At 40.1% G+C, this 14,814-nt stretch overlaps 1 protein-coding gene across 1 annotated transcript in view; it reads right to left on the reverse strand.

Annotated features, from left to right (window-relative positions):
* The window catches only part of pclob (piccolo presynaptic cytomatrix protein b), a 58,260-nt gene that overhangs the window by 27,416 nt on the left and 16,030 nt on the right, over positions 1-14,814 (reverse strand). The window contains exons 12-14 of the mRNA XM_080474791.1: positions 12,588-13,646; positions 3,171-4,037; positions 1,005-1,586 (exon numbers count right to left, since the gene is read on the reverse strand). Coding sequence (XP_080330917.1) covers positions 1,005-1,586; positions 3,171-4,037; positions 12,588-13,646 — 2,508 coding nt within the window. The remainder of the gene's footprint in view (positions 1-1,004; positions 1,587-3,170; positions 4,038-12,587; positions 13,647-14,814) is intronic.

Genomic DNA, 14,814 nt, shown 5'->3' on the forward strand with positions numbered 1-14,814 from the left:
GTAAGTTCTGGAGCTGAAATTGGTGTTGGAATAGGTTTTGGCTCTGGAATCTCACACACTACACATATGGGCTCCATATCAGTGGTTTCAGACAAAGGTGGACTTGTGGATGGGTCTTCCTTAGTCTCAGAGTCGTCACTCGGGGTAATGTCAGAGGACATACCTATGCCATACTCATCTGCAAGACTGTCATCTTCTTCTTCTCCAGAGGAACACTGTGTAATCTTAAGATCTGGTATCGGAAATAATGCTTTTCTGAGTGCAGGATCTTGAGGGACCATAGGCCTAACAAAACCTATTGACCCAGTAGGAGTACTAGGAATTGCCATGCCCTCAGAGCGCTTGGGGGGTTCAGAAGGACGTGGAGGGGCCGGCCGTTTCTTTTTCTTCACAGCAATATCACCAGAAGCTTCGGTGCTTAACATAGGTATATATGTTTGTTCAGTGAGGCCAGTGTCTTCCGAGGATATGATCACCACACAGGTTTCAGAAACAGATGGAGGACCAATAATTGAAACTGCTGAAGATGACGAATCCATTGCAGTTTGGGCCTGCTGAAATTCATGCTCGATCATCATCAGTTCTCTCTTTTTCTGCATCATCTCCTCATAAACCTCCTCTGGAGATCTGAGTTTTTTAACAGATTCAAAGCCAGAATCATTTCTGGGTTCCTCCAGTTGAGTTTCACTCAGCTTCATTTCAGGTTCTTCAACTAAGGATTCATAAAGGTAGTCTTCTATTGCCATGCCTCCATAGAGTGGTTCAATATCAGGAGGACTTTCTCCTGGAATGGCTTTTGTTTTCTGAATAATCTCTTCATATGCTTCGTCTGCACTCTTCAATGATTTTGTCACAGTATCCTCATTTGATGGATCAGAAGAAGTGTATGGTATAACAGTTGGTGAAGGTTTACGTCCTCTCTGTACAGCTTGTTTAGCTTCTGATTCAGACTCTACACTGGCAGAATAGTCGGAGCCTGATGTTCGATGTGTTTCATATATTACCGTGACCTCTCTAAGACCCTCTGGGGAAGAAGCACCATCAGTAGGAGACAGTGGGTGGGCATGAGCCCTCATCTTCTCTTCATCAGAGGAGTCTTCGATGGTAGGAAGAGCATGAGTTGGCTGTCTGTGCTTCCCTTTGCGGTGCAATTTGTCCCGACTAACTTTCCTGTGACTGGGGCTACTATCGCTGTCCTCCTCAAGAGACGAAGCTGATGTATGAGAAGATTCTGGAGTAAAGCTAGATGCCTGGACACTAGATGAACCCTTTGACAGGGATTCTGTGACGCTTTCTACATCATCATCAGCACTCTGCCGTTGTCTTAGGACTGGAATAGCTTTCTTGAAAGTAGTCTTGGGCATTGTTTCAGGAATATTTGCAGTCAATGCAGTAGATGTCTTTGCGAGGGCTACATTTCTGGCAGGACTATCTTCATTATCTGTGCTGCCTTTTTCAAACAGTGATTTGGTCGTTACTGATGCATTATCCAGTTCAACCTCCTTCACAGAGTCTACATTTGCCAACTTCTTCTCTTTGGCATCATCTGATAAAGACATTTCTTCTTCATCTCCCATACCCATTATCTGTTTACGAATGAAGTCTTCATCTTCAATTGAGGAGTCAGCACTTTCCGTTTTCAAGTCCTCACTGCTCGATGAAACATTGGTGACTTGCAGCCTCCTCCTCTGTACTTTAGGTGATGGTGAAGGTGTGATCTCACTTCCACTACTCTCTTCCATTGCTTGGAAACTTAGGCGCCTTCTGTCAGTTTTAACTTCTGTCTTTACTGGCATAGATGAGTCAATATTTATATTGTCTTTGGGTGCATCACTTAATTTCTCATCATTTAGTTCCTGTAATATTGGCAAAATCTGGGGTTGATCTTCATTAGGTTCTTCTGGTTTAGGTGAATGCTGAGTTGAAGCAGCAGCTGTGGTTTCTAGCTGAACCTGCCCAGCAGGTAGAGAGACCTTATTTCTTGTCTCAAAGTCTTCTCTGTTTTCATCTTGGTCCTAAAAAAAAAAAAAAGTGAATAGGTACATGAAAAATATCCAAATCTAACATTACACTTGGGAAAAGCCTCCCTCAACCATCTCTTGTCAATACAAGCTGAGCAGAAGCAGTAAGAAGCAGTTACACCACTGCAGAAGACATAAGCGACATGACACAGAGATTTAGCAATATCATTGAAAAAGTACCAAAGCCAGTTCATTTCCCTCTTCATTTTTGGGTGTAACACATGTTGAACTAATGTGTGATTTTTTTGTTGTTTTTAAACAGCCACCAGCTCAGTGCAGTAGAAATTTGACACCAGAACAGCACTACATTCTAAGGTGATCGTGGCTCACTCAGTGGTAGAGTCGGTCGTCCAATAACCAGAGGGTTGGCGGTTCAAATCCCACTATATCCAAGTCATTGTGTCCTTGGGCAAGGCACTTTACCCACATTGCCTTGTATGAGTGGTGCATGAATGTTGGTGGTGGTCGGAGGTGGTTGGCACGAAATGGCACCCACACCTCTGTCAGTATGCCCCAGGGAAGCTGTGGCTACAACGTAGCTTGCTACCACTGGTATGGAATGAATAATTGTCTCTATATGTGCTTTGAGTCAGCTTGAAAAAAATGCTATATAAATCCATGCCATTATTATCACATAATTTTGCTCTTCACAGAGTGTTTTAGTCCTGTTCTACCAATGAACCTTTTTACGCAAATACCATCTTACTTTTTTTTTTTTTGAAGCAAGCCATATGTATAATCCATACCCATTGACAATGGGGCATACTGAAAGGGCAACAGCCATTAAATAAAATCTCTGCATAACAGAGGCAATGATTAAGTTACACAAAGATCACAGTTAGTTATTAAATCTAAGGAAAAGTTTGAGTTCCATCCCTCAGTTGAACTTTTGTTTTCACAATAGGCTCCTGTAATTAGATAAAAAATAGGGGCCACTTTTCTAACCAAACATTATTCGAAACAAACTGGCAAATGTAAAAGAGAACTCTGTACTCTTTATCATTCATGCCAATTTGCTTTATAACTAAATTGGCAGCAATTGTAGTGATGCCTGTTTATGACAGACTTTTCAACAAAACTTTTAACAGATTTGATCAAACCGAAAATGTTATTGCAATAATTATTTCAATACAGAGGAACTATTCTTACTTGTATTGTAACACATGTCGTAGACAGTGGTTCTGCAGTTGAGGTGACGCTGGTAACTTCTTTGACTGACTTTGCTGTCAGTTCCTTGGGATCGATGGCTACGGCAGGTTCTTTTTCTTTTACAAGCTGTTGTTCTTCAGACTTTGGTTCCAACAGATTTTCTTGCAAAGCTTGTGTTGGCTTTGTCAACTTGTCATCTTTGGCAATCTTCTCTGGAACAAACTGCTCTTGTTTTGTTTCAGTTTCAGCCTTTCCAAGCTCTACAGCAATAGAAGATGTGGGCGCAACTTCTGCCTGCGTCACGGGCAAGGAGGAAGCTGCACTTGCAACCACTTCACCTTGTTGAAGATCTGGTTTAGAGTCTGGAGCTATGGGAAGTTGTTTTACACCAATGGCTTTCTTCACTTCTGTCTTTTCTTTAGGTTCAGGTGTTATTGGTGCTTCAGCCTTTGGCAATGTTTCTTGCTGTCCTGTTGGTGGCGTCAGGGTTGGCAGGGGTTCTGTTGTAGATGCTGCCAAAGGTTTCCCTGCTGTCATGGGTAAAACCTTCGCTGTGGTGGCTTTGGGTTCAATTTGAACAGGTACTGCCGTCGCCACTGCTTCCATCTTGACGGATGCTGACTCAACTTTTGCTTTTGAAGTAGGAACTGTTGGTACAGCCTCCACAGTCGCAGCCACAGGCTGTGTTTTTGAAGCTCCAGCCATGGGCTCGACTTTTGCTGGAGCACTTTTGGGCTCTGATGTTTTGCTCGCAGGTGCGACCTGTGTCTCTGGTTTGGAGGATGTAGGTTGAGGCATTTCTTCTGCGTGTCCAAGTTGTCCTGACAACGCTCTTTGAGTCTGGCAATTCAAACACAGCCATTCCTTCTGCAAATAAACAAACAAACAAACAAATATTAGAACAAAAATATCTCCCTATGTTACAACAAAAAAAGATAATGATATTATAACCAATATGTTACGGATTTATTTTTTAAAATCACATGTGAAAAAGGGGAAACATTCTTACCACGAGCTGCCTGACTTACATAACCTTACTCATCCAAGACTATTTCGCAATCCAGCTTAACTGAAATGCAATCAATGTAAATATGATCTATACCAAAGTAATGTATTTGTATATGCGATTTAGTTCATCAACTTTGTGTGACTGAAACCATAACTTTGAAGTCACAATTGTCTAAGTGGCAGAAACACGTTATAAATATTCAGATGACGACACCCAACACCTATCTCTAAACCCATCATCACTGAATATTGTGATCCACACCACCACATCCACCACAATATGGAAAGAGGAAGAGCACAAAATCAAAGTTTAATTCAAGGTTATCAAAATGATATATTGTTTATTTATTATTTTCATTTGTGCAGGTAAATTAGCGTGAGTTAGCAACTAAGTGTAACTCTCAATTAGTCCCTCTTTTTATCCTTCAAATTAAAACCAGTAAACATGAAAATGACACAGGAAAAATAGTGCACTGAATCATTGACTCCATGTGACTGATATGTCTAACTACAGAAACAGTAAACCACACTGTCAAAAACATTTCATTATTTGCTGGAGTAGGAATGCAGGAATGCAGGAATGCATGGTGGGATTATCTGGGATCGTCGCCAGCTACCTGCTGCCCTGTACAGGCTGAAGCTGTATAGAAGATTGATGAATGCGTGTCAATGAAGGAACAAATATAGTATATATATTAATGCATCCAATGAGAAAAGTGTCAAATTATTGTCAATTTTAAAATATTCATTCACATAATTAACCATAATACTTTTTATTTGTCATTATGAATCAATGCACCACTATCTATATAATTGAGGCGGGAAAAAACAGACAACTAATACAAAGAATGAATAGAACATGATTAAAGCTAAATAAGTAACTTTTATGTGTCACATAATTCCATGTGCTTTTGTATGGGAGTATTTGCAGACATAAAAACACCTCCCACCAATACTGAAATTTATGGAATAATTAGACCACAAAATTAATAAACACTTCTTTTTATGTCCTATCTTCAACATGTTTATATATTTAAAGATGTCAAAAAGTGATACTATGATATGATATGGAAGCACATTTGAAAAGTTGAAACAACAGAGGCATGAAATATCAGTTCGGAGAACAATAAATGCATAATGTAATACTGGATTTGTGGGAAGGGTAACAAAGTTATGCAATGTTCTTCAGTGGATCAAACACTGTAAAATTGTAAACCGTAAAATACATATTTCTCTTCTTCCAGATCCAAACGATATGACTAACAATAAGTGCTGACTAATGTCATACCAAAGTAATATCAATGCAGCAGTTGGCTCAGTCTATCTCACACCAAATCCAAAGCATTTAAACCTACATTTTATATTCCATACCCTTTAATGAAAGCTCATGATATCAGCTCTTAACATGCTCTCTGCTCTTACAACACACCTTATATTACTTGTAAGACAGCAATAAAAATGCTTACCTTGCAAAAAAGCTAATCACATTCTATAAAAATACTATTCGGATACAATTGAATCCACTGATGACATTTTGTAAATCATCAAAGCTCCATTAATGGCCAGAGGAAAGAAAGGTACTGACTGCCTATGGATGAAGCAGTGTGTCTGTACTAGCAGGCTAGCAAAGCAAATCGCAGCAATGCGACTGCCTCTGCAGAGCCAGGGAGAGACGCTCCGATACAGGACAGAGGGGGAGATGACAATGTACACATATAATGAGAAACACCCTAAACTTTTTTTTTTCCATTGAAATTATATCTTGAAATCTATGCAAATTTACAACACTAATTGTTTTGGCACAATTATCATGCAAATATACTACAGTAAAGCCCTTTAAAAGGATATGTACCTAAATAAACAATAATGCTGAATGCAATGACATCCATTAATGCAATTCAGAGCATCCTGTGTGCTGGTGGGCTGGTTTGGCTCAGGCATGTACGTATTTACACACATGCAGTTGCATGAAGTTTTGATTTGATTGGCCATTTTTAAACAAAGACTGTGAATGGAATATTGTTTGATTACTTCTTTTGTATAAATGAAAGTGGGACTACTCATATCCAATGACAAACATAGTAGCAACATGAAAAAACAATCAAGCTCTACGGATGGAGAAACTGATAATGATGCATCCGGTTCGCCTGATCCCTTTATCAGTCGCCAGAGGTTCTGTCATGAGCCTAATAGTCCTTTCTGTTCCCACCAGGAGGCAACAATACCTAATCAGCAAAGTGCATTTCACCGTGTTAGTGTTTTAAATCTTACAATATTAACTTAACAAACACAAGCAATGACTCCCATTGCTTCATAAGAAAGGCATATCTTACTGACAATACTGGAAAACCTTGAAGCTATAACGAACACAAGGAGACCTAAAAATCAACTGAACAACTAAAAAAGGCTCTTTCTCCATCTCTTTCTCTATCATGTTTTCAGGATGTAATTACTGCTAACAAGGGACATGCTCTTGTTGCTTGTGTATACTAATCAGCAAAATCATGTCACTTTGTTAAACAATTCAGTTGATAAATTAGTAATAACCAACTCCAGCTCTTCCTGCTTATCTGTGATCATCTAATCAACCCAGCACAACGTGGTTATCAGCAGCAGCTTACATGCACTAATGCTGTTTTTACAACTATGGAGATGTCCATGTATGTGGCTGTCAGTTTCTTTTTCTTTTTTCTTATTGTAGTTTAATTCCAAGCTGTCATAACCAAAATATGAGTAAGCTCAGACTAATATCATTGGCAGGGGTGTCAAACCTATTGTCACTCTGAGCCATTTACAGCTGATATGTTCTCAATTTTAACAGATTTTTCAGGTTGTAATATGAATTTGACATAAATCTTATACAGCATTTCTTCTAATATAAGTGTTAGTAAAAGCCTGTTGCTTCCTCAGCAGCATGACCTCTACAGCCTCCAGTGTGCTTGTTTTCACAAATTCCATGGCAACGTTCTGATGATAATGCTGTTTTGATATCATTAAGGGAGTTTGCTTTCAGTGCTGCATCACTGTTCCCCCCACCAGTGCTGCCACCTGCTATTCATGTCTGAGCCTCAGGGGTTGAATTATGTCCTCTGCTCTTAATTCAACAGTGAAACCTTTTAGAAAAAAAGCATTTACTTTGTTTGAAAATTGCACAGTATTGAACCCACTTGTGCACCACTTTTGACATGCAGGTTGGAGTTTTGACACCCCTGCTCCACAGATCCAATAAAAAAAAAAACGATAACCGTGTATATTTATTAGAAAAAAAGAACACAGAACATCAGGCAGCTTCATGATTGGCTACAGTATTCCTTTTCATGGAGTCTAATTATTGCCACAACCTTCTCAAAATGGCAGTATTGCACAGACATAGCAATGTAAGTGACCCTTATCAACCAGAGTGAAAAACAGATGAGCGTAAAAAATGCATGAAACTGTCACATGCCAAACACATCTGCAAAGATAAAACATATACACACCACAAAAGCACAAACCTTGCTTGTGAAAACTCATTTAGCCTGTGATTTCTTCATCAGACAGTAATTAAAAAAAGGAAAGCAGCATCAGTCAACAAAAAGTAATCCTAATCCTCCCACATCCTCCTCCAGTGTCAGCCACTGCCTTAAAGCCACACTGTTTCAGAGCCATGCAGAGCCGCAGGGTTTAGGAAAGCTGCCATCATCCTTTTGTCTAATTAAATCTGTTTTATGAGTAAAGACCAGGAGCTCCAAGCGGAGAGCAGTGGGAGAGGCGGCTCCGCGCGATTAGCCTGTGAGCTGGATTACCAGACCTTCACGACGACAGCAGTCAGGAAATTAGGCTCTTGACACAGGTGTGCTGCACTAAGCGGATCTGCTGAGATTCAGGAAGAAATGCGCAGTTCACTTCATTCAGAGAAAAAGACGTTCTACGAGAGTAAAACACATTTAATTACTTAAATTAGTTTGTTAGTGCTTGTTCACACGTCATATAGTCCTCACAATTTCACTGAAACGTTTGAAAAACAAAAAAAGGATTACATGTTTTCAACTACCAGATGTGTAAGCTTCCCCAAAAACACATATCCAGCTGCAGAGAAACCAGTCACCAATCATCATCCAAGTGGTTTTGGGATACATATTTTATGAAGGCCTGATTGAGAGAATTGGCTTTTGAGCTTTGGACTCTAAAATTCGGTGGTCTCTCTTCAGTGCCCTCCTGCTGTTGCGACTGGAACCCGTAAGGTTGTTATTGATTTGCTGGCAGGTTCCTTTGGCACACACTGGAGCTTGCTAATATACTTGGCTTTCAACAGCCCCCACAGTGCAGGGCTTCTCATAAATCAGGTCCTTTGATAATGCAGAAACTCAACCAACTAATCTGTAATAAGCAGAGTGGTTGGTTCTAAACACAAGAAAATACAATCTAATCTTTTTTTTTTTCCCCTAAGTTAGACACCTAGCACATCAACAAATGTCTTTGACGGCCGGATGCAGTGCTGCAAGTACCGTTGAGGGGCGAGAGGGTGTGGCACAGGCAGAAGGGCATACACTCTATAAAAATGGGAGTGAATATGAGGAACAGAGCCAAATGTCTTAAAGGAGGCTCAGTTTGTTCCTCTCTGACAGAAAGCCTTGATATATATCAAAATCACAACCCGATTTCTTCTCAGGGAATTCATTGCAGCTCCAGGAAAAAGTGGCTGAGTTTTAAAAACACCATGAAAACTGAGGTTTATTCTCTGCAATGACAGTGCAAGCTATTTATCTAAAATCATCGGTAATGGATACGTTAAACAATAATTTCACTGTTCATAATAAAGCAAGTATAGGTTAAGTATGTTTAAAAAAAATCATGTTTTACTTAAGGATTGTTATTATAGTACTCTGAAATTTTTATGTATTGATGAACTGTGTTTGTCATCTTCACTCATGTTCACATCTGCATAAACATTGAGTATGTATATACAAGTATAATTATACATTGTAATCTAGATATTTTTTGTTAACTGACAAATATTGCAACTACTTAAACCTTTAACAGAGTCCATTTGCCATCCCGTGTTTACACTATCCACAAAATCCTTTATTTAGCAACTTTTAAAAAAACATCTGTGCCTTTCAGTATTAGCTGTGCAACACCACTATTTTCCCAGAGGGAATGTCAAAGTAGCAGCCTGGCCTGTCTGTCAATCAACACCCCCAATGTGAAAAACACAGTTTTCCACAAAAGCACGAACCTTGACTGTGAAAACTCATTTAAACCGTGATTTCTTCATCAGACCGTAATTAAACAAAGGAAAACAGCATCAGTCAACAAAAAGTAATCCTTTTCTCCTTAACTACATAAACGATGTTCACGTCTGCAGTCATTAGCTATTTTGTAGTATTTCCTTGCACATGAGCATTTTCGAAATCTGTACATCTGTTGTATCATTCATAAAACCTCACCTGGGATACAATATGAAAGGTCTATATACACACAAGAGCTAAGCATGTTGGGCACCACACCAAAGACAGATATTGAAAACTATGTGGAAGCATATCAGCCACCTTTTTTAAATTCATAAAGTAGGATTTAGAGATATTTAGTAGGGAACTGTCTAATTAAAAAAAAATTAAACTACATGAGCGAAATACAAGTTAAAAAGTAGAACATGGACTTTGCACCAGAATTTTTTTTTTAATGAAATTGAAACAAAAAGATATGGCCTACGATACAAACATTAAAAAAGGGAAATAATATGATGAATTGTCCTTCATGCTGTCTCGCCGTCACACAGAAAGCTTTAGCTGGCAATGGATGACACACGTGTGCCCTACTTATGAGACAACAGTCACTCCGTGGCTTTTGATGGCATCAGCTGAAGCAGAACAGGCAAGAGGAAAATGGATAGATTTGCTGCGAGCACTCACTTTTACCAAAGCGGCCCCCCCCTTTTGTCGACCTTTATAAACCTTTTTCATATTTTAAAAGGAGTCAATTCTGTCTTCCTCCCAAAAGAGCCGCAGATTCAAGATGGAGAACAAGAAATCACAGCCACTCTGGTTAAAGCAGGTCATTGGGCAGCAGTAAGCATGGCAGCTTATTCTGTTCAGATGTGTTTAGGCCAAGCTATTTCTGGTTTCCTGAGCTATTAAGGGGAACGAATTTATGTCGTACACACATCTGCAATCATTTATGCTTATCCCTTCCCCCATCCAGCCTCTACCCTCAGGCTCTTCCCCCTCAATGGTGTCAACAGAAATAAACTGTCAATTACATAAGAGGTTAAACTTTTTCATTTATTTCTCCAGAATGGTGTGAGATTTGGACGGCACGTGTGCTTATCAATCTGTGAGAAACGACTATGTAATACATATATTCAGTACAGATATAAGGTTTGCTGTTCGTGAACAGTCTGCATTTGGGATTGTTCTTTTTCAAATAATTGTCAGCACAAAAGGATTTGTCCTTTAAGGCATGTAGGAGAGGAAAATAGTTCAGTATCATATTTGGGGCCTAAAAATGATCTTCTGCATGAACAGTAAATAAGTGCCACAGGGGAGCGTGAGCTTCTCAGACAACCACAAAAAAAAAAACAGTCACATGGAGGGATAATTTAAATGCACCTCACATGGAGGTTAAAAACTATGTCACATTAAAGGATGACCTCCTTGTGAGGGGAAGGTCAGCAGGCAGACACTCGTACTTTATTGCAGTTCACATACAATTGTTCAGATATTGTTGAATTAGAGGGAGCCGCTGTTCTTTGAACCGGCAGATGTAATGTCTAATGTTCTAATGTACTGCAGTGTGTTGTCCTGGTCCTAATCCGTTTCACCTCTGCTTATTGGCATATCACAGGGCTTTACCATCTCAAATCTCTCACGGGGGTTGGAGATTCCCTACTCTCCTATGGCATCAGCTCGCATCACACTAATGCTGTTGCACAACCCTCAATCACTTTAATACGTTTTCAGGGGCTGCCGGCCTGCTAGAGCACTCTTCCCATGAGTAGTTATGTAATAATTCTGGCCGCTCCAGAGCAGAGATGGCCACAATAGCCTGTCAACACGAAAACTGCCTTTGGTAGGTTATTAAAAGTTAACCCTTCAAAACTGAAGTCTGAAAAAGATTTCCAATGTGCCGTAGCACTTTTATCTAATAGTCCACCAGATTTGCAATTCACTTTCATTTCAAGAAAAATAAACAACATTGAAAATAACTCGCCTTCGGTGTGCTGTGTTGTTAAAAGAAATAATATTGAATTGAGTCTCCAACGTTCAGACTTTTTAGATCAAATAAAAATACCCTACAGATATAATAGAGAAGGAATTGTCACAGTATTCTGTTGGCTTTAACCTAAAATATGCTGTACTTGGATATACAGTACCTAAACTCATAGAGAGGCAAGCAATGTCATTGTCATGCTTCAATAATATGTGCAAACAGAATGCAACAATCAAATCAATCTTCTATGCAGCTTTGTCCAGCTTATCGACGCAGCGGCTTGGAGCTGATCCAAGCTGACAATGAGCGAAGGCAGGGTACACCCTGGACAAGTCACCACTCCATCATGGAGTGAAGAGAGAGAGTCACACATATCCACAGCAATCCTGAAGTTACAAAAACCAATTCATCTAATTTATTTATTTATATGGACTGTGGAAGGAAATCAGAGTACCTGGAGAAAACACCAAGTCTGGGATGGAAGTGGGGATTAGGTGAGAGTACTTACTGCAGAATTTGGAATATTACTTTGAGATGAGAGCCGTGCATGAGCAAGCGGAGTGAACAAGCTGTGTTCAAATTTCACACAGCCACCCTTTACACTAGTTCATTATGGGGCAAACAGAGAGAGACACTCAAATACACACCTACAGGCTATATGGGATTACTAAGTCAACCCAAACACATGATTTTTGGACTGTGGGAGGAAACCAGCATTACCAGACATAGCACCACCACACCACCAAGTCCAGAAAGGAACTGAGAGTGTTCTCACAAGGATGTGAAAGTGCTAACCAGTACTTCATTGTGAACTCTTCCGTTGTACAGAACGTACAGCACTAACCTCAACCTATCATAATGATGATTGTGAATATACCACAGGTGCTATAAAAATGGAGGTATTTCATTTTGAGCTGAATCTGTCACATTTGATTGATCATCTGGTGATCCACGTTTTAGAATGCTCAGGTTGTTGGTGTTTTTGTAACCTGTGCACTTGCTGCTCTATGCGCTTGTCATTCTCAAGTCACGACTGGCATCTCACTGCCCCGCAGCTGAACTGAATACTAACAACTGTTGCTCTTGTCCTTGTAATATCAATGACACCATGTAATGATTATTGTTTAGCTGAACCCACGACAACTTAACTGACAAGTACAGAGACTCAGGGAACTCAGGGGGAAAATACACATAAATAACAATATTTATGATACTCACCGCTGCTGTATGGGGCATCGGGTTAAATCCACAGAGATTGCAGACGGTGTTTTTGCATTCAGTACAGGTGTTGTAGTTGGGGGGATCCTTAGAGCCCACATTGAGTTCAACTTTGCACAGCGGACAAGTGGAGAGAACTGCTTTGGAAGCACTCTGAATTGCTTCTGTGGACTTTGGAGGCTGTACCGGAGCTTTCTCCACTTTGGTCTGTGCCGGGGAAGAAGGCTTAGCCTGAGGTGGCTCTGATTTCTGTGCCACAGGTGGTTTGGTGTCCTTTGCCAGTGCCATCTTAGGGGACACTGGAGGTGTAATCTTAGGAGAGACACTGCCTGTGGTGGAAATCTTCCGTGGAGTTGGCGGTGTAGCTTTAGATTCATCCTGAACAGCAGAAGTTATCAAAGTGGATGCCGAGGACAGGAAAGATGATCCAAAGCCAAACATCTTCCCTTTCACAGAATCAGCAGTCTTTGCAGCAGTAGGTGGAGTTTTCGGGGCACCAAAGCCAAAGAAACCCCCTGACTCCTGTTTTGCAGGTTGAACAGGTGGCGTTGCAGATTTAGCTGGAGAGGTCCCTGCTTTTGGAGGCTGCTGTGGAGGTGTAGTTCCCTTCTGTTTAACTGGCTGAGATGGTGCCGGTTCAGGTTTGGAAGGCTGGGCCACAGGTCTCGTGGTCTGTTGAACTTCTGGTTTTACTTCTTTCTTCATAGTTTGAGAATCCTGTACTTGTGCAGGTTTTCCTGCTGGCTGCGGCGGGCCACCCACATCCTGCGGTTTTCTTTGTCCAGCACCTGAAACTATCTCTGTTTTTGGTGCTTCCGCCTTTTGGACTACGGTTGGAATGGGTCCCTTAGCTTCAACGCTCTGCTCTTTTGGTGGGGTTGTTTTAGTCACCTCTTTCTGCACACCTGTACTCTCTTTAGGTTTCTCCTGCACAGAGCTTAGCGGTGTAGAAATCCTGCTTGGTGAGGGCTGTCGTTTCATGACGGCAGGTCCAGCAGGCTCTGCAGCAGCTCCTAGGGCTCTCTGCATCTGGCAGTTCAGACAAAGCCATTCTTTCACCTGAAATAAGAAGAGAAAAAAAAAACAATCAACGTGTTATTTTAAGAGACAAACAAAATAATGATTTATACAGCCCTATCACCTATTTAAATTCCTGGCTTTGCATAGTGCAAAGTGTACTGAACCATTTCAAAGATTATACTCTGACTATTCACAGATGATTAATTCATAAAACTATAAGAAATCAGCAGACCATGCAATATGTTGGAAAAAAAAACCCTGGTGGTTGCCTAAAAAAGGACAAAGGTATTGCATTTAAGAATTATTGTACACAAAAGTCCCATTATATATATATGTTAGGTTTTTTTTCACACTACAGTATACCCAAACTGCAGTGACCGCTAAAGTGTATCCCTAATGACTCTGGGTGAAAGACAAGGTACACTTAGAACAGGGCACCAGTCTTTCATAGCATTAGCTGAAAAAGATACACTCATATTTATTCATGCATACTGGCCATTTAGATTCACGAAATGCGCTAATATAAATGTTATTCCAATGAGGGTCGGAATTGGGAAACTGAGGAAATCACACACAGGTAGAGGAGAAATATGTAAAAAGGCCCTGGTCCAGGTTTCAACACAGACCTTTTTGTTCTTAATTGACAGTCCTAACCTTCTCAATTCAGTTCAATTCAGTTAAATTAGAATGAATTGAATTGAATTGAATTGAATAAAATAACATTCCATTCCATTCCATTAGATTAGATTAGATTAGATTAGATTAGATTCTTAAGCAATACTAGGTTTGTACAAGTGTGTGTAGCCAGTTCCAGTGAACTGAGGTGCTGAGAGACGCACCGTAAATCTATGCTTCAGTATTTAATGGCAGGTGTTTTTCTGCAAATGTAAACTTAGATCTCAGACTTGAAGGTTGGTCGTCAATATTGGAGAGAATGTTCATGAACAAACTGTAATTAAATTAGATGTGCCTGTGATTACCTGCTAACTGTTTCGTGACTGTATAGTTTTGTCTTCCTGCGTTAGGCCTTTAATGAATGGGCATCTTTCAGCTGATACCATTAGACTCAAGCTCCTGCCACATAATTATGGTAGAAGATGAATGTATAGCTAATAAATGGTCACTGCTGAACTTTAGAGCAATTCGTCATTGTTCATAATTGTAAAATAAACCAATCTCTACATAAATGCAAACATTTAAAGAAAGC

This window comes from Lipophrys pholis (genome assembly GCF_963383615.2).
Source record: "Lipophrys pholis genome assembly, chromosome: 11".
Classification (NCBI taxonomy): Eukaryota; Metazoa; Chordata; class Actinopteri; order Blenniiformes; family Blenniidae; genus Lipophrys; species Lipophrys pholis.